This window comes from Theropithecus gelada, chromosome 14, assembly GCF_003255815.1.
Source record: "Theropithecus gelada isolate Dixy chromosome 14, Tgel_1.0, whole genome shotgun sequence".
Lineage (NCBI taxonomy): Eukaryota > Metazoa > Chordata > Mammalia > Primates > Cercopithecidae > Theropithecus > Theropithecus gelada.
This window is the reverse complement of record NC_037682.1, coordinates 116,675,735-116,701,112: the sequence shown is the minus strand read 5'-3', so window position 1 is coordinate 116,701,112 and position 25,378 is coordinate 116,675,735. Positions and strand designations below refer to the sequence as shown.

The 25,378-nt window shown below is 49.1% G+C and overlaps 1 protein-coding gene across 4 annotated transcripts in view; it reads right to left on the bottom strand.

The window, feature by feature from the left end:
• Positions 1-6,181: 6,181 nt before the first annotated feature.
• PKNOX2 (PBX/knotted 1 homeobox 2) overlaps positions 6,182-25,378 on the bottom strand; it is a 268,399-nt gene continuing 249,202 nt past the window's right edge. Inside the window, exons 11-13 of one of the 4 annotated variants that reach the window (XM_025358003.1) lie at positions 10,495-10,571; positions 9,436-9,614; positions 6,182-8,393 (exon numbers count right to left, since the gene is read on the bottom strand). In XM_025358003.1, coding sequence (XP_025213788.1) covers positions 8,167-8,393; positions 9,436-9,614; positions 10,495-10,571 — 483 coding nt within the window. In that variant the 3' untranslated portion in view covers positions 6,182-8,166. The remainder of the gene's footprint in view (positions 8,394-9,435; positions 9,615-10,494; positions 10,572-25,378) is intronic. The other 3 variants (XM_025358004.1, XM_025358006.1, XM_025358005.1) reach the window with 3 other exon arrangements.

Below are 25,378 nucleotides of genomic sequence, written 5' to 3'. Positions count from 1 at the left end.
GCCAAGAGATGACAATTTAGTGTTCCGTGGGCTCCTATATGGCGTGGGTGAGTGGGTTTACTGACCCACAGTACCCTTTTCAGGGCTGAGAAATGATTTTTTTATTTTTAACTATAGGCTTGGATTCTTGTTAAGATGCAAATTCAGCGGAGACAAGCAATACTGAAAGCATCAGGTGTTTTCCGCTCAGAGCGACTCACTGTTGGTCCTTTCGTGGAATCAGGTTGAAAATCTCTGGGGTGCTGTTAAAAGTGCACCTACCTGTGCCCCACCCTGTGAGTTTCTGATTCAGTAGATGGAGAATAGAACTTGGGCACCTGCAACTAAAGCTTGCTCAGCAATTCTAAAGTGCACACCAGCTGAGAATCCCTGGGTTAGGGGTTGGAGGAGAGATGAAGACACCATTGGGTTTGGAGGTGGGGAAGATTCCACTATAACAGAGCAGTTATTTAATATTTCACCTCCTTCCAAAATGTGTCCCCACATGATTCAGTGTTATCCAGTCGAAAAGGAAGCAAGACGTGTGAAGCTGTCTGGCTGTTGGAAGCTGGCCAGTGATGTCAATGTCAGCTTCTCCAGCAGGGTGGGTGACTTCCAAGGAGAGCAGCTGCATTCTCAGGAGAAGCTGAGAAGCTGCTAAGCTGTCATCCACAGGACTAGAGCTTCATGTACTATCAACCAAAGGGGCTCCTAGTGCCGTCTCCTCTAATCCCCTCAATATGCAAGTGAGGGAAGTTGCTTTCGATGGGTCCCTATGTATAAGGGAAAGTTACGGGCCGAATCTCAACTACATCTAGGGGAGCCCAGTGTTCTTTCCTGTGCAAAGGGGTCAGGGGAGGTCCACAGATGAGCAGAGCTGGCCTTAAATGAATTTGGTAGAATAAAAATTTTGCAACACATCAGTGGAAACAGCTAGAATTTCTAGAACCTAGAAATGCACAGGAATAACAGGTGGATGTGAGGTATACACACCTGTAGTAGATTCTCTGAATAATAAGATGAAAAACATGTGAAAATGAAAAGGTATAATGAGATACACATAACTGAAGGGAATTGTCTTAAATGGCTGATTGTAATGAGATGTACATAAATTGTAAGGCTTGTAATGAAATGAAAAAAAAATCATATTCTTGCCTGATAATACTGGGTGTAATGTCTATACCAGAAATAAGTTGTCTCAGTGCGTTGAGTGTAATGAGATGCACATAATTTTAAAGAGCGTAATGAGATGAAAAATAAATCAAACACTTGTCTTAAAATGAAAGAGGTACTAAGATGCACACACCTGAAGGGCATTGTCCTAAATGGGTTCGATTTAATGAGATGCATTTAATTTGCAAAGGGGCTAAATGAGATTGGCCCAGAGACAGGCTGAGAAATAGAAAGTATAAGATACACTAGAAAGTGGTATAATAAAATCTGCCTCCTCTGTGGGATGGAAATAAGGTGCCAAAGTGGAAATGCAGTGTGTGAGGTGACCGCCATTCTGTCAGTCCTTGGTGCTCGGTCCCTTGGTCTGTGATGCTCTGCAAAGTTCATCATCCTTTGTCCCTCGTAGGATACCAGGCACATAGTGGGCACCTGGGAATTAGTATTGAATGAATCACTGGCTTGAGGGTGGTAGCCTATCTGGCTAAAGGAAGTTAAAGGAGCAGCTATAAAGCAAGGAGCTTGAAACGACCATTGAAAATTATTTTCTTCTTTAAAAAAATTTTATTTTTGAGACAGAGTCTCACTCTGTTGCCCAGACTGGAGTGCAGTGGTGCTATTTTGGCTCACTGCAACCTCCGCCTCCCAGGTTCAATGATTCTCATGCCCCAGCCTCCTGAGTAGCTGGTACTACAGGTGCGTGCCACCACATCTGAGTAATTTTTGCATTTTTAGTAGAGACAGGGTTTTACCGTGTTGGCCAGGCTGGTCTCAAACTCCTGACCTCAAGTGATCTGCCTGCCTCAGCCTCCCAAAGTGCTGGCCTGAGCCACCATGCCCAGCCAACAATTGAAAACTATTTTCTGAGAGCAATGTTCCTCCACGTCTGAGCGTCTTGCCTAGCTATCTGAGGCAAACACCGGTTATGGAACCTACATTGTATCTATAACAAGCAACCCTGATGATGTTTATGCCCCGAGCCTCACTGTTGCCTGGGGAGGCAAGGTAGGCAGAAAATGTGTGAGTGAAGATATCTGGATACAAGACACAGGTATACTTTGCAGTGAAAGGTAGGAGTATCTTTATGCCCACAAACAAATATCTTCTCTCCAATATTTTGTACCAAAGGCAGGGCTCTCCCTCTTGGACTATCTTGTTTTCTTACTCTTTTTTTTTTTTTTTTGAGATGGGGTCTCACCCCGTCGCCCAGGCCGGAGTGCAACGGTGCGATCTTGGCTCACTGCAACTTCCGCCTCCCAGATTCAAGCGATTCTCCTGCCTCAGCTTCCCAAGTAGCTGGGATTACAGGCATGTGCCTCCATGCCCAGCTAATTTTTGTATTTTTAGTAGAGATGGGGTTTCACCATGTTGGCCAGACTGGTCTCGAACTCCTGACCTCATGATCTAGCCGCCTCAGCCTCCCTAAGTGCTGGGATTACAGGCGTGAGCCACTGCGCCCAGCCCTTCTTACTCTTTATGGAGTAATTAGTAGAGATGAGTATTTCCCTTCTTAAAAATAACCACTTAGATATTGCAGTGAGAGGGAGTAAAAAAAAAAGGGCATGGGTGAAGCATAACTAAGCCACCAGTCACCCAAACAGTGACAGCCAATAGTAAATGGGCAATGAACCCTCAGCCTCAGTGCTGGGGAGAGCACAGGGGCTGCAAATGTCCTGATGACATGGAGAACGTGCCTTAGGGGGCAGCAGTTAATTCAACTACACTCGATCATGGCCGAGTGGGAATATATAGGTCCCAAGTTGCCTGATTGTCTGATTTTTCAGGAGAAGCCAGGAATCTGATTTTTTAATGTTTAACCTTCTAACTTTTAAATGTTGGCACATAATTTTTTAAAAAACAATATATGGCTCAAAACAGGTCTGAAAATGGAATTTAAACTGAACCTCGCAGTGGAGCTGAAAGCTTCCTGCTCTGCAGCTCTGAATGATGAAGTTTGAGATCTCTGTGCTAAGGATGAGATCATAGTTATAGTCATTACAGGGATGCTACGAGCACTCTTTCAGTCTCAATTTTTTTCTTTTTTCTCATGTATATATATTTTAAAGTAGTTGATATTGCGAGGCGGCGGGGGGCGGGTCTCGCTATGTTTCCCAGACTGGTCTTAAAATCCTGGGCTCAGTGATCCTTCCACTTCAGACAACCAAAGTGTTAGGATTATAGCTGTGAGCCACCGCACCTGGACCAGTCTCAGTTGTTTCTAGTAGAATGTAAACTCCCCGAAGTAAAGAACTCGGTCTTTGTTAGCCGCAGGTGTGTCCTTGTAAAACAGTGCCTGGGACAGAGTCAGGGCTGGAGAAAAGCATGCTGAGATAATCAATGACTCATCAGCAATGAATTGAGCAGGTTGCAGTGTGGCGGTCATTGCCCTCATGGGGCCCCATGCAAGGAAGGAGAGGGGATCCTGGATCGAGGAAGTTGAGCTCTGGCCACCAACTCCCATGAGCAGGATCCCTGAACTTGAAAGGTCTTTCCTGATGGGTCGGCGGTGGGGTGGGGGGAGGGTAGGGGGCAGAAGTCAGTCTGAGCCGTTGCCAGAGCCCTGATATCAGAGTTCTATTTTGGGGTAAAGGAAACCTTCCCCTACCCCTCACCCTATCATCCATCTCTCGTATTTCCACAGGGATTATGGCGTGTCTTTATGGGTTGGGTAGCATTTGGGTCATGCACAGAGAGAGGTTGTCGGCTCCTGAAAACACAACTATCTACATCTCAGGTGATTTCAGAAACCCCTTTCAGCCAGGAGTGGTGGCTCATGCCAGTAACCTTAGCACTGTGGGATGCTGAGGCACGCAGATCTCTTGAGCTCAGGAGTTGGAGACCAGTCTGGGCAACATGACAAAACCCCATCTCTGCAAAAACAAAACAAAAAAATTAGCTGGGCCTTGTGGTGCATGTCAGTAGTCCCAGCTACTCAGGAGGCCAAGGCAGGATAATCACTTGAGCCTGGGAGGTGGAGGTTGCATTGAGCTGAGATTGTGCCATGGTACTCTGGCCTGGGTGATGGGAGTGAAACCCTGTCTCAAAAATAAATATATAATAATAATAATAATAATAATTTTAAAAGGCCAGGCACAGTGGCTCATGTCTGTAGTCCCAGCACTTTTGGAGGCTGAGGCAGGTGGATTACCTGAGGTCCGGAGTTCGAGACCAGCCTGACCAACATGGAGAAACCCCGTCTCTACTAAAAATACAAAATTAGCTGGGCATGCTGGTTCATGCCAGTAATCCCAGCTACTCGGGAGGCTGAGGCAGGAGAATCGCTTGAACCTGGGAGGCAGAGGTTGCGGTGAGCCGAGATCGTGCCATTGCACTCCAGCCTGGGCAACAAAAGCGAACCTCTGTCTCAAAAAAAAAAAAAAAACAAAAAACAAAAAACAACAAAAAACCCACTTTCAGTTGGCAGCGTGGTTGAAAAGATGGCTGGTAGAACTTGACAGAAAAACTTAGGGAGGAGAGTGTAGAACAGGCTACTCTGCAATTTCTTTAGAATAGTGTTCCTTAAAGTGTGTTTTGTGGACTATTGGTATAACTTGAATAGATATTACTTGAAAAAAAGGGAGTTGGAGCAAATCTGGGAACAACTGAAACAAAGTTAAACAGGTTTCTTTCCTGTAGGATTTTTCAGAGCCTTTAGTATAATAATGTGTATGATGAAACTCTACTAGCAAAATAGAATATGCAGTTAGGCTAATTTGGGCATGGATTTTTTTTTTTTTTTTTTTTTTTTTGGTAGCATATCTTTCAACAGTGTGTTCCTTAGAAACCACTGTCTTAAAGGACTGTTGTCTTCCCAGCTCTGGAGGTGAGGTTCCGATCATGCAGTTCTTAAGATTTTCTCCCTCTGCCCAGAGAGGCGGGGTTTCTGTTGAGTTTGCAGAACTCTCTCCGGGTGTGAGGATGGGGAGGGAGGTTGGGCTCCTGAGGGCAGTGATGCAGGGAACTCCACCAGAGCTGCTCGGAGCCCACTTTGCCTGTGTAACCAACCATTGGCTTCCCTATCTTCCACCTGGCCATGGGGTGATCTGCCAGTACGTGCAAACTCTCCAGAATTCCTGAACATGAACAAGGCACTCCCCTCCTGCTTCTAAACAGATGCCCCAGACCTCTCAGCAAGGGTGACTGAGGAAGGTACCCTCTCGTCTGGAGGTGACAAGAAGGCCCACCACTCACTTCTGTGGGGAGATCAGCTGCCCCTGAGTTTCTTCTTGCCTGGGGGATTATGGTGCTGACCCCTGGGATTCAAGGGTCGGCTCCCCGCTGGACACAGCTCCAGGGTGAAAGGCCGCAGCCAAGACTGCCTCTCCCTCCCGCTGCCTGGGACTTTCACCTGCTGATCAGGAAACAGTGGGCACTGAGGTTAGGTGTGGGGCCATGGTGGCACCAGCTTCAATCATGAAATCTTGTAATCCCAGCACTTTGGGAGGCCGAGACGGGCGGATCATGAGGTCAGGAGATCGAGACCATCCTGGCTAACAGTGAAACCCCGTCTCGGGAGACTGAGGCAGGAGAATGGCGTAAACCCAGGAGGCGGAGCTTGCAGTGAGCTGAGATCCGGCCACTGCACTCCAGCCTGGGTGACAGAGTGAGACTCCGTCTCAAAAAAAAAAAAAAAAAAAAAAAAAAAAGAAATCCCTCGTGGGCTGAGGATGGAAACGGGAAGGCAGAAGCCTTTGAGGGAGGTGGAGTATGGTGGACATGAGATGAGGGACCGGATTCTGAGCTTCCGCTGCCGTCGGGGAAGCTGCCAGGAGAGGGCAGTGCAGAGCTTCCTTGCCTTCTCTCCCTAGCTCTGCCTTACAACTGGCCACACACAAGGTGAGTGTGCCGAACTTGGCTCTTCCTCCCCAGACAGGGCAGCTGAGCTCACGCAGGACGCACATCTACCTTGTCCCCTTCCCTGGGTAGTCAGGTGTATACTGAGGCCTCCAAATTTTGTCTGGCCTCGGGTCCCATGAAAAGAGCAAAGGATTGCCACAGCAACCACAGAAAGAGAATTGTGCACCAGGGTTATGGTAGGTAATAAGATTTACTGAAAACGTCTCGGCCACATTCAGTACTGGTTTGGTGGATACATCAGAAGGAGGTTGCATAACATTAGGCAGGTGGAGGGGCTGGGAGGAAGAGATGTGGGCACCTGTGTGCCAGTGTGCCCGTGCTGGGGGACACCTGTCCAGGTGGTGAGTGGAATGGGGGGTGTGTGTGTGTGTGAACAAGAGAAACGAACCAGAAAAGGAAATGCATTTTATCCCACTGCACATTGCAAAAGTCTCACGCCAAAAAAGCTAGACTTTCCTCTATGTATGGCATCAAAAGGGAGTAAAAAATGATTGGATCACCCAGATTATAAATAAGGTTATTTGTTTCTCAAAAATCCCTATTAAAACATTAAATATCAGCTCTTTTGGGGGAGAAATACATTCATTTCAGGGAGATCTCGGAAGAGTGACCATCCTTTTGCTCTACCCCAAGCAGGTGGGGGAGGGGAAGCCCCAGAGGGGAAGCCCCGCGGGTCCCCTCCAGTTGAGCCAGGTCGCTACTCCCATCCTGCCACTGAAGGAGATGGCTAATGCACAATTTACAAATGAAACTGCACGTCCATTAAATTAAACCCAATGGAAAACACACATGTGACCAGTCCTGTCATTCACAGCCATGGGGTGAGAGGGAACAGGAGGAGAGGGTGCCAACCAAGGGGGTCTGGAAGGTGGGTGGGAGGGTATGTGTTAGGGTGGACAGTGGAGAGCCTCCTCCTCCTTCCAGGGGCCCCAGTTCCTCCAGGGCTGTGGACAGCAGGGTTAGAACAGCAGGGTGTGTGGGGTGGGCACCCCCACAGGCTCTTGGGTGCCATTCTCTGGGCCCTCCCCCACATTTTGGATATTGATGGGAAGGGGGATGTAGCACCTTCTCCAACCCCTGGCTTCCCACTGGACTGGATGCCTTCCAATGTTTCTTCTGCCTTCCCTGAAGGACAGAATGAAGAAAGGAAGCTGGAGGCTGATGGAGCCAGCCTGGGAGCAGAGGGATGGCCGTGGCGACCCGCTGGGTGGAAAGATTCCCAGATAACCTGTTTTCACCTTCTCTGAAGGTCTATGGAGGGTTTGGAGCACTGAGGGTGGGAGCATCTAGGGTAAAACACCATTGTCCTATTGTTACAGGAGCTGAGTTGTGTGACCACCTAGGGACAGCTGTGGCCTCAAAGTCACCTTGATATGGCTCCTAGCCCAGGGTCTGCCATTTCCTTGGCTCTTGGAGTCAACCCAGAAGGGACTCCTCTTAACCTCCCACAGGTTGAGCCCACCAGCTTACAATTTGTTTCCAGGAGAGAGTGAAGGGGACTGTGCCTCCCATCCCTCTCTCCCATGTCCATGGTTGCTGTGCACAGAGACAGGGCCTTGGAGGGATGAGCCGGAGCCCGGTGGATTCTATCCCATTCTGATCTGCAAGATGTGATGCCTCAGGCCCTCCCACTCCTCTGGCCACTGGTTATGCTTTGGGGCTCCCTCCTGCCCTTGAATGTCTGTCAAAGGAGCTGAGAATCTTCTGGGGATGAAACTCAGTCCCCCTTTGTCTCTCCCCTTCCTTCTAAGTCTGCCCCCGGAGCAAAGGCCCACTCTGCGAACAGCACCAATCTGCCTCACAGTGCAGGGCTTGTAAACGACTCAAGTCCTTCCATGGGTGGGGGCCATGGGTGCCATCTGTCCTCAGGGATTTGGTGAGTCCAGATCTCACTGCTGTCTTTCCATACAGGCTGCTCGACTGGCCCCGCCAAACAGAGTCCTCGGCAGTTCCGGGGAAGTGGGACTGGGGTCCTCGTTGAAGCTCGGTGGTTGGGAAGGAACAGGTGTCTCCTCTGCCTTTCTTCAAGCTACTGATTTGGGGAAGCTAGGGCCCAACTCCCTCGGTGCTTCCTGCCCACGTCCCCTTCCCCCCCACCCTGAAGGCCTCCCGGCGACACTCCTCTCCTGCTCGATGATCAGTGCCATCTGGGCTGCCCGACTACTCCAGGGAGTCACTGTGTTCCAAGCCCAGGTCGCTGACATTCGTCGTCTGCAACTCGTCGACCTCCTCCTCCAGCTCCTCCTCCTCCTCCTCTTCCATCTCATCCTCATCCTCTTCTTCTGTCCCATCCAATGAGTCATCATGTGCAGCCATCATAGCCTGCTGCATGGCCATGGTGGCATTGTCTGAGGACAGGGACTGCAGGTTGTCCAGGTTGATGGAACCTGCATGAGAGAAAGCAAGGGTCAGGACGAGGCAGGGGCTGCCGGTCAGGGCCAGCACCTCTGTGTTGGACAGGGTGTAATGGACTGGCTCATAGAGCAGTGAACTTCTCCTTTCTAGGGCTGCCCAAGTCTGAGCTGGACAATGCCCTGGTATGAAGTCTCCCATCCATTCACTTGTCAGCTACTTCCTGCCCCATCTCAGGAAGCAGCACTCCCAGCCACCATTCACTGAGCATTTTCTTTATGTGTTGACCACTTTTGACTTTCTAACAATTCTAACAATTCAGGTATTATTATCCCCATTCTAAAGAGGAGGAAACAGGGTCTCAGACAGTTAAGTCATTAGCTCAAGATGACATTGTCAGTGATGACAGAGTTGGGATTCTCTCCCAGGTTGGTCTAGTCCCCTAAATCGTTTTTTTTCCCCATCATAACCCATAAGATGATGGCTTAGCACAAAGGAACCTGTGTGCAACCATACGCATACACGTGTGCATGAGGTTATGTGTGCACACACACACACCTACACCCCACTCCCCATGCAGAGCTATCTTCATGTGCCAAGCTATAAAATGTCTGGCTCATTGAATTATTCATTGTGCACTAGGCGACTGGCAATTAGAAAAGTGTATATGGAGGGTGTGATGGAGAGGCTGGGAAAACAGCTCTTCCTGGCCTCTGTTCCCGAGCCAGCTGCCTGCCTTGGTATTTATAGATGGCCCTGGCTCCCGAGGAGCTGTGCAGATACTGACTGGTGCTAAGGAACTCAGATGGGTGCGGACATAGGGGGCTCTGCTGAGCAGTCACTGACTTGCGTGACGACCAGCTGCCACTTGTCTTTATGAGAGTGCATCTGGTCTGTTAAATTATGTTCAAAAACAGCCCCTTCTTTAGGGCTTTGGGGAGGGATAATTGCTGTGACAGAGCAGCGATGGGAGCCCAGGTAAGGAGACAGCCCTTGAATCTTTGCATAGCTTGACCTAAAGAAGCTCCAGAAGCACCCTCAGGCCTTGTCCAGGGTACGCTCAGCCCCAGTTCTTACCATCGGGGTTTGTCCCTGGGGCACCGCCCTGCTGCTGCAGCACCCCTGCAGCGATGGAGTTGGGCCAGAATCTTTGGGTGGGCCGGTGCTGAGACTTGATCTTCTTGGCTTTGGGAGCAGGGTCTGGGTTGCTGGCATCAAGCATGGGCTGCAGGATGCGCCTCCGGGCATTGATGAACCTGCCCAGAGGTAAAGTGGAGACCTGGTGAGTCACCGCCTGCATTGCCTTGGGGTGGGGGGTAGGGAGGGTGAAGCTGCCTTCAGACTCCATTTCACAGAGCAGATCGGGGTTCCCATCCCGGATGTAAAAGCCCAGCAGGGAGAAGGGCCCTGGGTACTGAGAAGTTCATGAAATCTCCTGGGGCTTGGAAACTGCAAAGTCATATGGGAAGAAGGCAGGGGGGGGGGGGGTCAGAAATCCTTGTTCAAGACCTTCCAGGTTGAACAGGGGAGGAGAGCATGGTAGTCATAGGCACTAACCTCTGACTTCTCTCCAGAGGGCTGAGGGCTTGGATCAGGGCCCTCAACTCGGGTCTACTTCCATCCGGCCAGACCGCACTCTCTGAGCTCCCCATGACAGCCCAGCCAGGCACAGAGACTGGGAACGCTGACATCCCTGTGGGGTCAGAATGGCTACTCTTCCTCCCTCTCCCCACTCCCAGCTTTGCAGCACGTTTCAGTTTCAGTTCACATGGGGGTGGGGTAGACCAGATGAGCACTGGCCTCCAGCACACGGGTGCGGGCAATCCTGTCTCTCTCTGCAGTGCAGGTGGGCTGGGGGCTTAGGTGGGCGTGGGTTTTCTATTCCTCAAGGAGCTTCCAGGGATGTGCCTGACACCATGTCCCAGCAGAGGGCGCTGAGAAGCTGCAGATGAAGCCACAGGTGCCAGTGTTGATTCTTGCTTTCTGCTTCTAGCCCAAATGGCGGGACTGGCATGGTAGCTGGGCTGAGATTGAGGCAGATCCTGGCATGGGAGTCTCTTTTCTCTGCTACGCATTCCCCTGCCCAGAAGGTGCCCCCTGGATATGGCAGCCTGTGTGCAGATGGTGTAAACTCACCAGTTATTTACTTGCAGGAGGGTGAGGTTGGTCTGGGCTGCGATCTGCCTCTTCTCGTCCTCCGTGGGGTAGGGGTGCTGAAACGAGAGGCGGAGGCTAGTGAGGGCTGGGCACATGCTGGTCTGGCCCCGCCGAGAGACTGTGCCCATGCCATGGACACTATCCTGAGCCAGGCAGCCCGAGTGGTTTGGGAACCAAAATTGGGGAAGTGTCACGTTTGCTCCCCACAGAGAATGGACCTAGGGCTTGGAGGAAGGCTGCCCCATGCCCGAGACTCCACATCCCAGACTGGCCAGCCCGCAACTGAGCCCACACAATGGGGAGCCAGGGAGGTCTCCCAAGACCAGGATGGTTCAGTACTGACAGCTTCCAAGGCACATCCTTCTCACTTGATCCTCACTGCTGCCCCCAGCAGGCACTGTCAGTGTTAGGGTTTCCAGTGGCCTCAAACGTCCATAGAAGGTGATAAGCAGGGTGAATGGATCAATCTAAGTTAACTGATATTTACTGAATATCTACTATGTGCCCAGATTTATGCTAGGCATTGCTAGGAGACAGAAGGGAAATATAATAAGTACCACTTGTATAGTGCTTTATAACCTGTAAAATGCTTTCATGCATTTTATTCATGAAAAAAATCATAATTTTCTTTAATAAAGCACATCATTAAAACTCTGAAAGGTAGGCAGGTTAGGCATTGTTACTCCCACTTTGCAGATGAAGAGACGGAATGACTCCTCCAGTGTCCCGCAGATGGTAGCACCAGCTCAGATCTTCTGATTTGGGTCCAGTCTTTCTTCCACTGCTTCGCGATGCCACTTTACAGGACTGAGTGGAGGTGAGAAAGAGAGCGGGGCAGGTGTCTCTCCCAGTCCCCCGCATGCTGTAGCCCGTGCACTGACTACATGTCTGTCTCCCTCTCTCAGACTGTGATTCATGAGGGCATCAGGATACTGAATGTATCCCCAGTGCCCTCCACATACAAATGACATACCAATGCCTGCTGAGTGAAGGAAAGCAAAAACAGAGCACTCGATGCTGTGGTTTGGGTGATGAGCACTGTAGAGGCTAAGAAGGAGGAGAGAAACAGGTGCTGGCCAGAGCGGTGGGGAAGACAGAACAGGTCACATTAAAGGATGAAAAGGCTCTCGGTGTCAGTGGGAAGAGGGTCCTGACCCCATCAGGAGGGAGGCCACATGATGGCTGAGTCTATGCATTCCTAGGACTTGTTCAGCCCACAGCCCAGTGCCTGGCACCCAGCAGGCGTGCAATTAAGGTGTGGCGAACATCTGAATAAGGCACAGTTTTGTCCTGGAAGCTAGAGGAGGTTTGGGGGCTCTTATGGCAGAAGATCAAGCCATCCAGCATCCTCAGGCTAAAATCATTCCTTTTGATTGGAGCGGTATTAGAAAGTGGTGCTTGAGCTGTCTAGGGTCCCCGAGATGGGAGGTCTCACAATCTGGCTCTATTATGACTAGCTATGAAATCTCAGGCATATCACTTAACTATACATCATCAAGTCATCTAACAAATAAGTGAAATTACACTTGTAAAACGCTCAATAAAAGGTACCAATACTGTTATTATCAGTGTTGGAAGGTGCTTAAAACTTTCTGAGGAAAAGGTTGCGATCAGCAGCCTTGGCAGTACTCTCATTATCGGTGGAAAAGGAGAGCAGCCTTTTCCCTGCCTCAGCATCCCCGACATGAAGCGATCAGGACCATGTGTTGCTTTAATGCAAACCTCTGACCCTGACCACCCTGCCAAGGCAGCTGGGACTTGGGATTCATACAATATGAAGATTCTAACAAGAAAGAAGGCACATCAGCCTTACAGGAGGCAATTTTATTCGAATTGGGAAGGAGCAGAGGGAGGACGGGAGGAGGGAGTGCAGATGGCCCCAGGGGGCAGGGACTCTGAGAACTCTGACACCTTGTGGGGTCAAGCCCTAGTGCCTGGCTCCAACCTCCCTATTTGTGGGAAAGAGCCAAGCAACCTCCTTTTCCATAGCCAGCCGGTCTGTAGACAAAATGCAGCAAAAATATGGTGACTTTTTGGCCTTCCCGGGCCCGAGGGCCTTTCGTGCCTCCATGCCCTCACAAGTGCTGGCCCTCCTCTGGAGCGCGCTTCCTCCCGCCTGTCCTCGTGTGCCTTTCTGAGCTTCTGTGAGGGCCTGCCACAGATCACAGCCTCTGCGAGGCCCTTCCCAACTCCCTAAGGCAAAGCTGGTCATGGTGGCCTCTGAATGATTGCTTTTCACCCACTAGACGGCAAGATATGTGTCCCCCACTAGGCCATGAGCTTCTCTCAGGCAGGGACCTCATCTTATTAGACATTGTTTATTCCCAGTGTGCAGACCAGGCACAGTTTGCAGACAGGCAAAGAGGCCAATGTTGAAGGATTGTGTAGGGAACTGAGGAATGAACTAGCACAATAAGGAGATGCAAACTGGTTTCTTGAGCAGAGCTAGCGGCCGTCCTGGCTGTGCCGGTTCACCAGCCCACAAATGCAGGGCATCTGCTGCATCCTGGGTGCCGGCAAGCAAAAGGTATCTGAAGTTAAGAGCCCACAGACTAGACGGAAAGAATAAAAGGAGGAAAAAGCCTCTCTATTAATGGGAAGTCCGTGCTAAGCACCCCTTTGGTGACAAAAGAAGAAAGTCCTTAGGGAAGGGGATTTCAGCTGGACTTCGAAGAGTGGCAAAGCCATTCTAGTAGAGGAGAGGATGACGTTCCAGGCAGGAGCCTTGCACTAGGACTTGACTTATGTTTAAGCCAGTAGGATGAAAAGTTCTTCTACTGTTAACGGCCTCCAGAGGAGGAAATCCTCCAGCCTTCCTTGGAAGAATAACGTTTGCTGTCTCTAAGGAGGCTTCTGTTGCTGGGCCCCCATTCGGAGTGGATGTCACAAATACACAGATTAACATGCTCCAGTCTGATGGGGAGCTATGAGAAGCAAGTGCCACCCAAAACCGGCTGGTCGCTCTCTTACGAATGAGGATATAAAGCCCCTAACCGCTCCCTGGTGCAGGTCGTCACCACCTGTCCCTCCCGGAACCGGTATCCCAGGACACACGCGGGGGGCCACGGGGTAAGTAGCAGCATTTAGCAGCTTTGGGGACAGGTGTGTCGGCCAGAACATTCCTGGCACCACATCTGAGTGGTCATGGGAGCAGTCCAGCTTGTACACACCTCAGACCACATGATTCCTGAGGACAGAGTCAAAATAGTCCTGGCCCCTGGACAGACCACGATTGGGTCAGTGCTACTTTTAGCACAACTGGCCAGGCTTGGGGCCAAGGACGGGAAGAAGAATCAAATGAGATCACGGCAAACCATCAAGCCACAGTGGTTGCTCTCTGCTCATTACTGGAGGGAACTCCCTGGAGTTGGAAGAGAAGGGCCCAGACAGTAGCACTCTGGAAGTAGACAATCCTTCCTTGAAAAAGAAGGATATACAGCTCATGAAAAGCAAGGGGAAAAAAAGAAAAAGAGGTACAGAACAGACTAGAAGATGACAGAGCCTTCTCAGGGACAGCTGGAGCCTCACACGACTGGGCAGTGCTGCCAGGGAGTAAAGGACCTTCAGAGATGGGATCGAGTCCTGACCCACCCCTTAACACTGTGTGACCCTGGCACATGCAAGTGACCTTTGTTTGTTTTATGTCTTCCATCCTTAGATGGGAATAGCAAAACAGTGCCTACCTCTTGGACATGGGGATGATTTAATGAGACAGTGCAGGGTAAGCCTGTGTGCTCCATTGACGCGCTCTGTGCGATGCACTAAAGCCTCCAGGCATCATTTAGTTGAATAGTCAAGGATTCTAGGGAAGGGAATTATGGTATTTACACCAAGTAGGTGTCTCATGGCACTGTAGTTGCCACCAGGAAGTTCCTCTGAAATCTGACCTCAACTCTTTCCCATCTCTCTCTGATACCTCCCTACATAGCCCCATAACGCAACTCTCATCTGGACTAAACTGACGCTAAAAGCATCTTTCAATTGAAAGAGTGAGTTCTGCCCAGACATGGTTCAGAAGGAAGCTAAGCCAGTGCTGGTTCACAGGTCCCTGGACATTTCTTTCACGCACGGCCCATTGGCAATTGTCCTTCCACCTCCTAGCCATGCAGATCTCACCACGAGGTGGGCCAGGTCACCAAGGGACATAGCAGATGGGAAGCCGCAGCCTGTCAGTGTCAACAGACACTCGTGGAGCGGGGCTTGGAGCCTGATTCAGACCAGTGAGCCTCCATTAGGTTTCCTGCCATCAGCAGCACAGCACCAGAGGCCACCACACGCTTTTCCCCTTCCTCTCCCTGTTGACGGCTGTGGGGCCACAGGCTGCTGCCAGTCACCACTCTGGGGTGGTTCCCTCTAGGAAGGCCAGAGACCCAGAGGAAGGCAGCCAGGACAGTGGGGAGCCCCAAAATGCCCACATTCCATCACATCTAAAAGGCCATCGATGGTGGGATGTACCCAATTTCAGAAATGTTAAAATGGAAAAAAAAAAGGCTTTTAGAATAAAGAGAAGCACAATAAGTCACCGAAGAAACTTCTCTTTCTGCAGTCATTGCCCTTGTTCAGGCTTTCCATTCTTTCATTTTTGTTCTCATTTTTATCCCTGCTCCCCTTAAAACTGTGAACGCTCAGAAAAGTACAAAGAAAAGCAAACACCCATGTAACCACACCCAGGTCAAAAAAATAGGATACTACCAGCACCCCACAAACCCCCTTCTGTCCCTCCCAAACGCTTCTCCAAAGATCTCCTGACTTTTACAGTAACCACTTTCTTGCTTTTCTTTACAGTTTTACTATCTGTGTTACATCCTAAACATGATGGCCTAGTTGACATCAGGTTTTTGAACCTGATGTAAATGGAATCATTCATCCACGCTGGTTCTGTTTTACTGTAATTGTTCATTTTAATCGCTGTGTAGTTTTCCACTGTGAAAATACACTGCTGTCCCATTCTTTACCTTCCTGCAATCTCAAAACTATTCTCTTTCCCTCCGGTTTCTGTGTCAATCTATCCTTCACAATGCCAGCAAGATGGGTCCTTCTTAACCTCCCCCAATCCCCATCCCTGCTTAAGTGAAGCCCTCTTGGATGCCCCTTCTATGAGCTCTGAGCGCTTGCCCTGTCTAGGATTCTTCCTACTACAAGGGTGATCTGTGTAGTTAAACTACCTGTCATCCCAAGGGGCAGGCTGCAAGTGTTTTGAGAAAGGGGGCCATGTCTTTCTTTTCAACCCGACTTCACTGGCACCAAGGAAATACGTGTGGCAGGTAGTAAATGTTCAGTACGTATCTGTTGAATGAACAAACATGGGGCCTTCAGAGTCACTGGTGCTTCTCACCATTTCCTGTGGGCATCTGCGGGTTAGAGGGGAGTGGGGAAAACATCAGTGATTGGGGCCCCCGGGAGCTCCACCTAGAAGCAGGTTGCTCTACTTACTAATAATGCTGCTTTTTCAATTATCGTTGAGCATATATTTGGGGAGGATGTGGAAGAGAAAAAGGGGGTACTTAAGAGTCCATTAAGGCACACTGGTCACTTCTCTAAAGAAGACTTGGAGGCAGTACTGTTAGAAGTAGGTGAGAACATGGACTCTGGAGTCGGACTGCCCGGGTTTGAATCCTTGTGTTGTCTCTAACCAGCGTGAGACCTTGGGCAAATTACTTGGTTTCTTCTGTAACATGGGAGAGATAATTAATTCCACCTCCTTCAAGGTTGTTATAAGAATTAAATGAGTATATGTGCATATATGTATGTATATATATGTATATAGGTGTGTGTATGTGTGTATATATGTGTGTGTGTGTAGCTAAACTGATCAGTACCAGTAAATGACTTCATACGTGAAAGCTATTTAGAACAGTGCTTAGCATACTCTGTGAGTGTTTGCTAAATAAATAACAATTAAAATAACCTGTGGCTTGACGCATGCGGCTGTGTCTCTGAAGAAGCCACAGGTTGTTTCCTGGCAGATGGCAGGAGCCTCCCAGCAGCCCCTTCTGTGAGCGTACAAATACTCTCATTTCTTCAAATGGGGTTTTTTTTTGTTTTTTTGTTTTTTTCCTGCCTGCCCCAACCCCTGTGTACTATGATGGAGACATTTTATCCTAACCTGGGTCTTAAGCTTCTTGGGGAATGCTGTGAGGCTGTAAATCTCCTGCAGCCATTTCTCAGGTGGACTGTGTTAGAGCTGCAGGCCCTCTGGAGTGTCCTGAGGCTCAGTGCAACCCAGGGGTCTCCTGCACACCTTCCCTTTTCAGCTCCTCCATCCAACCCTGCAGCTGACTTGCCTGTTGTCGACAAGGCTCAGTCTTGGATGGAGAAGCGTCAATCTTCCTCCTTCCCTGGGGAGTCACTGCCAGCGGGGCACACACCCTGGGACAGCGCTACACCAGGGGATGCCTCTGACAGTCAGCCATCACCCCTGGGGAGTTGGAGGGCAGCTTCTCTCTAGACCCCTACAGTGCAGGATGGGTAGGGAAAACCCTCACACCACAGGCAGGAGGCTGAGGGACATTTCTCTGGGACAAAGAGAGAAATGTAACCAAGAACCCAGCTGGCCTGACCTCCTGCCTCCTGGTAGCCTTACGCTAAAGGCCTTCAGGCACAGATGCCTGAGCAGCGTCTGGAATGAAAACAGTCATGGCTGGGGTAAGGGGCCGCATTGTTCCCAAGCTTCAAGATGAGAATAAGGGGTGAAGAGGATTTGATGACCACAACAACCTGGAGCGAGGGCTCACTCCCTTTGGCCAATAAGAATCATAGTGGCATTGATGATTATCTAAGAGATAACTGTCATCCAAAATGACCCCTCCTTTTTCTCTTCCTACCCAATCCTGAATCCTAGCCATCTTCACAAGACCCAGCCCAAATGCCAGCTTCTCCAACCAAACCCTGTTAACCAACATCTCAATATTACACAGAGCTCTCAGGGTCCCTGTGTCCAGCTTCTCCCACAGGGCAGGAGCCCCTTTCAGCCAGCACACCCCAATAAGGTATAAGTGTGCAGACAGCGGTGTCCTCAGCCTGGGTGTGGCTTGCAGAGTCTGCAGCAGCAAGAGCTCCCTGGCTGGTCTCCAGGTGTAAGCAGCCTAGTGGGTTTGCTATCATTTTCTATGCGTGCTGACATACAAAGTGTCAGACAGTGGCCTGCAAGGGCACCATCGCTCAGTGCATAGCCCTTTGCTCTGATAGGTAGGAAGGCCTTTCTTTTTTTTTTTTTTTTTTTTTTTGAGACAGAGTCTCGCTGTGTCGCCCAGGCTGGAGTGCAGTGGCGCGATCTCGGCTCACTGCAAGCTCCGCCTCCCGGGTTCACGCCATTCTCCCGCCTCAGCCTCCGAGTAGCTGGGACTACAGGCGCCCGCCACCATGCCCGGCTAGTTTTTTGTATTTTTAGTAGAGACGGGGTTTCACCATGTTAGCCAGGATGGTCTCGATCTCCTGACCTCGTGATCCACCTGCCTCGGCCTCCCAAAGTGCTGGGATTACAGGCTTGAGCCACCGCGCCCGGCCAAGGAAGGCCTTTCTGTTGAACTCATGGCCACCCGCCAGGCGCTGTGTTTTCTAACTTATTATCAGTCCTATTCATCACAGGTAGCATTTCTATCTCCATTTTATAAAGAGGAAAGCAAGATCAGAGAAGTTCATTAACCTGTTCCAGATCACACAGTAAGTAAAATTAGAGCTTGGACCAACTTCAAGCCTATCTGCCTCTAAAGTCCTTGCTCCGCGTGCTCCACCATGCTGCCATAAAGGAACAGGCTGCCCAAGCCTTCTTTTCTGCAGAAAAATATGCCCAGACCCCTCAGCCGCTCCTCACATGATATGCTTCCTGTTAATGTCTGTCACTGGAACAAACATCTCCCCATCCTGCCTGCCCCCTCTGAACATGATGTCAAAAAACCTTTTGCAACCTGATTCTACGGCCTGGACCCACTCTTCTGGCTCTTGAGCCCCTCGAGTGTCCGTGCTTGTATAATAGCACTTGATCACGTCATGGGTTGACCTCTCCTGGCTTACGTGTATCATTTATTTCCCCAGTTATATGATCAACCCCCTTAGTGCTGAAATCATGTCTCATACCTGAAATTTGGGTGTTTGTGAAGAGTTACATTATTTGGAACTTAGATCATGTTTTTTTTTCATAGACAGAAGTTATTCTAAAAACAGGCAGTTTTCCTGGCTAGTCCTAAAAGCCACTTTGGTTAAAGGTCTGTGTTCAAATGGGGAAGGGTCCATGGGCTTCAGGAAGGACAGGCGGGAAACTGATCTCTGCTTTCAGGGTCAGAACCCGACTGGGGAAGACTCCATGATAGATGCATGTGAACCTTCAGCGTCTCCTTTTTGTGCCCTATTGACACGATGCCACAGTTCCTTTTCTCACAAGCCCCTGGGTCCTGTGTCACCCTATAGTCAGCATGCTGAATCTCAGGCCTCTGGCCCCCCTGACTTCAGGGTCAAATGCCCTGAAACTATGTTCACAATGATCTAAATAAGCTTTCATCAGATTCTCAAAAGATAGAGAGGCTTAGAGAGGTTGAGAGCAATTGCTAGAAACTTCTCCTCTGGCACCCCATTCTGGCTTGGCTCCTCAAAATGCTGTTAGAAAGTGTTTTAACCTTCATCTTCTACCACCAACAAGCACTGGCATTCTTCCTATTCTTTTTTTTTTTTTTTTTTTTAGATGGAGTCTTGCTCTGTCACCCCGGCTGGAATACAGTGGTGCGATCTCAGCTCACTGCAAGCTCCACCTCCCAGGTTCAAGCCATTCTCCTGCCTCAGCCTCCTGAGTAGCTGGGACTACAGGCATCCAACACCACGCCCAGCTAATTTTTTGGATTTTTAGTAGAGATGGGGTTTCACCATGTTAGCCAGGATGGTCTTGATTTCCTGACCTCGTGATCTGCCTGCCTTGGCCTCCCAAAATGCTGGAATTACAGGCATGAGCCACCGTGCCTGGCCCCCATTCTTTTTTTCTTTTTTTAAATAAAAAACTCAGCTTTTTGGGGGGGAAATGTGGCGGGGAACAGGGTCTTACTCTGTTGTCCAGGCTGGAGTGTAGTGGCACAATCAGGGCTCACTGCAGCCTTGACCTCCTGGGCTCAAATGATCCTCTTACCTCAGGCCCACGAATAGCTGGGACTACAGGTGCCCACCACCATGCCTGAGGCTAGTTTTTTGTATTTTTGGTAGAGATGGGGTTTTGCCATGTTGCCCAGGCTGGTCTCAAACTCTTAGACTCAGGCTATCCACCCACCTCAGCCTCCCAAAGTGCTGGCATGATTACAGGTGTGAGCCACTGTACCCGGCCCCCCCCCCTTTTTTTTTTCCTTTTTTAAACAGAAGAGGTCTCGCTATGTTGCTCAGGCTGGTCTCAAACTCTTAGGCTCAAGTGATCCTCCTGCCTTGGCCTCCCAAAGTGCTGGGATTACCACTGCGCCTGGCCCCATTCTTCCCCTGAAGCTGATCTTAGCTGAGTCGGAATAGAAAAGCAAGCTGTGAATAAATGATGGCCTCACAGGCTTTCATAGTCATTGCTTTTTACAGGGATTGGACAGTTTAAAATGGGTCTCTAATAGTGGAATTTCATTAAAAAAATTAATCCTTAATATGTATGCAAGTGGAATTTCAGACAGTATGAGGAAGTTAAAGGAAAAGGTAGCAGACAAGATATTCTGGAACAAGAATGGGCCAGTCTCCCTAAGCCATTTTCTTGTTTTTTCAGGGGTTCTTGTAGTCCTCCACAGGTTCCCCAAAAGTTTTGCAGTTTCTTTCAGCATTTTCCAAGGCAAAGCCAATTATGGGAACTCCCAAGGTGAGACTGGAGGCATTTGTACCAGTAGCGGTGCCTGTATGGGGACAAAGAACCTTCATGCCCAGCTGCTTATTCTATTCTCACAACAACCTATGAGCTGGATATTGTGGCTCCTGTCTTATAGCAGAGGAAACAGACGCTTAACAAGGTCAAGCTCACCCCAGCTTGACAAGCTCGGTAGAGGGGGTAGTGAAACTCAACCCAGGTCCTGCTGCAGGTACCACGTCCTTTCCACAGGCTGTGTGGTTTCTAAGAAACACTGCCATTCCTATGTCAGGCGTGTGGATGGGTCCTGTAGGTGGGCCTTTGACAGGGATACAGCTAGGTACAGTCAACCCCCAGTATCCGTGGCGGACTGTTTCCAGCACCGCTGGTGAATACCAAATTCATGGATGCTCAAGTCCCTGATATAACATGGTGTAGTATTTGCATATAACCTACAAACATCCTCCCGTATGCTTTAAAACATTTCCGGATTACTTAAAATAACTAATACAATGTAAATGCTACATAAATAGTTGTTATACTGTGTCGTTTAGGGAATAATGACAAGAAGAAGGGCGATACATGTTCAGGACAGATGCAACCATCCACTTAAAAATACATTGTCAATCCAAGGTTGGTTGACTCCAGGGACTCAGGACCCATAGACACAGAGGGCTGACTGTAATCCCTTCAAGACTTAACACAATGCTCTGCGCAGGGGAGGTAGCGAGGCATGCAAAGAATGTGGAGTGACCAAAGGCAACACCAAGGCACAGAGGCAACTGGCTGGGCTTCACTTCCACGTGCCCTCCTTGGCCCGGAGCCCTGTGCAGCGCACACGCTGTTCCTGGGGTGCAGCCGCTCTGCCTCCCCCCAGCCAGAATGAACCCTGTATATGAGGTTCTCAGGTTGGAGGAAGGATAGATGAGCATCTGACAGAGTCTAAGATAACAACAGGCACAGAATCATGCAGAGTATACCCGTCACGGCAGCAGGACTTATGAGCCAAGAAGCGAAAGCAACCCTAAAGTCCATCAACTGATAAATGAATAAACAAAATGTGGTTCATCTGTACCATGGAATATTCTTCAACCACAACATGGAATGAAGGACTGATACATTGTGCTAAGTAAAAGAAGCTAGGCCTGAGAATCCCACAATTCCGTTTATGTGAAATGTCCAGCATAGGCAAATGCATAGAGGCAGAAAGTGAATTTGTGGTTGCCAGGGGCTGGCAAGTGATGGCTAATGGGTACAGCCTTTCTTTTTGGGGTGATGAAAATATTCTGGAATTAGATGGTGGTGATGATTGCACAACTCTGTAAATATACTAAAAGCCACTGAATTCCACAGTTTAAAAGGGTAAATTTTATGGTACGTGAATTATGTTTCTATTTAAAAAGTCACACAGAGAAGGCCCTGGGTGCTTTTTGTGAACTCAGCTTTTGTGACCACAGCAGAGTTCACAGGATGGCCCTGGAGTGAGCCCTCGGCTCCTTGTGGCTGAATGGAAGATGGGGTGGTGGATGGCAGAGTGCAGCTGGATGCCACGTCAGGCTTCTGAATGTGATGAATGGTGTGGGGGAGAGGTCAAAGACAGCATCACTGCGAGGTCTGAAGACTGGGACTGGGCATGTAAAATCCCTACACCTCTCCCAGGACGGGGCTCCACGCCTCCGCTGAGAGTCGGGGTTCCTCTTTGCTTTAGCTAGACTTTGCAATGGGAGCCGAGAGATGTCTGTGGTTTCTTGGGTCAATGTGGTGGGTAAGAGACTAGAGCCTCCAGTTGCATAGGTCAGGGTTCAAATCCTGTGCCACCTGTCATCCATGTGACCTTGAGAAAAGTTTTGCCTTCTTTGAGTGTCAGTTTTGTCACTGGTAAAATGAGGCGAATCGTATTACCTCCTCCTAGGGTGGTTGTGTGGGTTAAATGAGATGATGCGTTAAAGCGTTTAGTGCAGAACCCGGCACGCTGCAGTGGTTAATGCAGGAGCAGCTCTTCTGGAGGATGGCAGGGCCTGCTGGGGCCTGGTTTCCAGGATCTCCCGCACACAGAGCATATTCTGCAAAGCGGCTCATGTGCTTGGCTGGCAGCAGCACAGACAGATGCCATATTTTGGGATGGAAAGGAGCAGAATCACGTGGCAGGTCAGGAAGACTCCAGGATCTGGAGCAGAAGGGGCGGAGTAGAAGCTGGGGAGGAGGAACAGTGCCTACCTCTCCACCCTCCAAGAGAAGGACTGTCTGCCATGGGCTCTCAACGGACCTGAGTCTGCTATGGAATGATTGCTTCCAGCAGGAGTGTAGCCTCTTTCAGCCAAATGCAAGAGCAAGAAAATGTCACTGGATTCTTCAGGGACGTAGAGGCGAACAGCTAATGGATGAAACCATCCCAATCTCACTGCAGCCTAACAGCAAAAAGGCTCTGGGATTTCACCTCCATCTCGGGAGCCTTCTATCATCTGAATACTTTTTTGTGGCTGAACAGTAGAAATGACAAGAAGCCCCAGACATAGGACAAAGGGAACCAAAGAATACAGACTTATACCCCAGGGAAAGAAGACAACAGAAACAACCAGTATTTACTACAGACGTTCTCACAACCAATCCCTATTTAGCAAAGTTTCCGGATTAATTGATGGCATGTCCATTTCTTCTGTAAATCGTTAGAATTGTTCTCCGCAGCACTCTGAATGCTTGAGATGAGAAGGCTGTTTTGTGGAATGTCTGTTAGCTACACTATCTGCTTATCTGAAAGCCAGCAGTGCTCGTATCCAGACTGGTTCCATGTTATTATTAATAAAGTATGTAAATTTCTGTAATTTAACAAACTTTTCCGTAAACCAAAGAAATATAAGTGCAAAAAGCGTCGCTGTTGATAAGTAGAAAGTTTTCAAAAGTCTTGAGGCCCAAATTTGCTTACAAATGCTGAATAGTTAGGATCAGATGAGACAAACATAAAGGATTGGAATACATAATAAAAATATGGAAAGATCTCGCGGACAGATTGGTTCCCAAATGTCAAAGTTATAATTCCACTTTCCATTGAGGTGGAATTCATAGATGTTACATTATAGGAGAGGTTTATGCAAGGAAGATGACTCACAATCAGAAAAAGACCTTAGTCCTGTATCAAAAGATTAGCAAATGAATGTATACGGTAAGTCCATCTTTTCAATTAAAGTATCTCTTTTGAATGGTTGTTTCTTTTTTAAACTAAGTTTTTCAATCAACCACAGATTAGTTGTCCCAACTGCACTGGATGTGAGAACATCGATGGCATATTTAGGTCTGTCCTTACTTCTTACCCTTTCTGCTCTTCTTTCCCAAAGCTGAGCAGCTCCTATTGACCTGACACAGTGTCTCCCTAGAGTTGCGTTTTTCAAGAATTACAGTCTCAGAGTTGTTCCTCAGAGCAACAGTGAAAACACCAAGAGGGGATGTAAAGCGCTCACGTAAGTTTGGGAGACGCTTCGAACCTTACCCCTCTTGCAAATTCACCATGCCCCTTCGTCCTGTAAGAATAAACAGAATACACTATGGAGGCCAAGGTGGGCAGATCCCTTGAGGTTGAGTTCGAGACCAGCCTGGCCAACATGGTAAAACCCCACTTCTACTAAAAATATAAAAATTAGCCAAGCGTGGTGGTGGGTGCCTATAATCCCAGCTACCCGGGAAGCTGAGGCAGGAGAATCGCTTGAACCTGGGAGGTGGGGGTTACAGTGAGCCGAGATCGTGCTGTTGCACTCCAGCCTGGGCAACAGAGTGAGACTCTGTACCCTACCATGAAAAAAAAGAAAAAAAGTCTAAACTTTCTATAACTCAGATTGGCCCAAAGTTATTTCACCATGGAACCTCTTTTGGGGCACGAGATAAATAAAGCTTCATAAATCCTGTAAAGCTTCATACCTTGGGAATCAATGCTGTAGGGCTCATAGAGGAATATAATGTATGATCCTTATTTTTGAGAAATTTATGACAGAGTCAGAGATACAAGAGAGGCACGTACATCTACGCAAAGAACGGGTAAGTCACAGTATTGTCAGTTACCCTTAGGGTCAATGAGAGTAAAATCAGTAGGTGTTATAGATGAAAACAACAAATCAGCCATCTACCTCTGATTAATATTCACAAATTTTGGGTCTTCAGCCTCCAAAATTTGCTCTTGGTCCATTATTCTAAAAAATTCAAAGGGAACTTATTTCTTAAGTGCTATATGCTAGGCCTGGCTCTTTATATATGTTTTCTCACTGAATTTTCACAACCATGGGAAATAAGTATTATCTTCTTCTTTTTTTTCCAAGAAATAGAATCAGGGTAATCACACTGCTGGTGGGAGAGCCTCAATTCATACCTCGATCTGTCTGGTTTCAAATCCTGTCTTCTTTCTACTGTGCCTAGTTATGAAGAGCCTGTATAGCCTCTTTCCTGAAGCAGCTGGGGTTTGGTGAGGGTGTGTCCACATGTGCATGGCTGTATGGCCCAGGCATGGCCTGCCAAGCCAAGGACAGCTGGGTCTGCTTGTTTCCCTAGAGCACCCTGGACTTCTCATTCTCTTCCTCCCCCTCAGTCCCAAAGTTCTGAGCTCTGACTTTAGAGGCCCAGTGGCCACTCCCCTTGCCTCTCTAGAGGCCACTGTGATGAACTGGGGGAGGACTCTGCCAATGTTAAGCATGTCATGAATGGCACCTGCACCTGTACACACTGCCAGGCCAGAGAAGGCAACAGGGGTGGGTGGCAAAGTGTGGGCAGAAAGCCCCTCCTCATGCCCTTCGGCAAGTCCTCTACCCCATCCCTGGTGCTTTCTGTAGAGCCAGCCTGGGTCCTGCCTTGCTCTGTGCTCAGCTACTACCTCTCTTCACCTCCCCTTCCTCTGCCTTCCCAAGTCTGGGTGGAAGTGACCATGGAGTGGAAAGACAGGACCCCGAGCTCTGCAGGGAGGCTCACGAGGAAGCAGGTGGGGGGGGGGGCATGAACTGAGGTCCCAGGTGAGAGGCCAGGCATGGCCAGGAGGGACAAAGATGGGTGACCCTCCAGTCTCAGGCTAATGACTCCCAGGGGTGAGCGGCA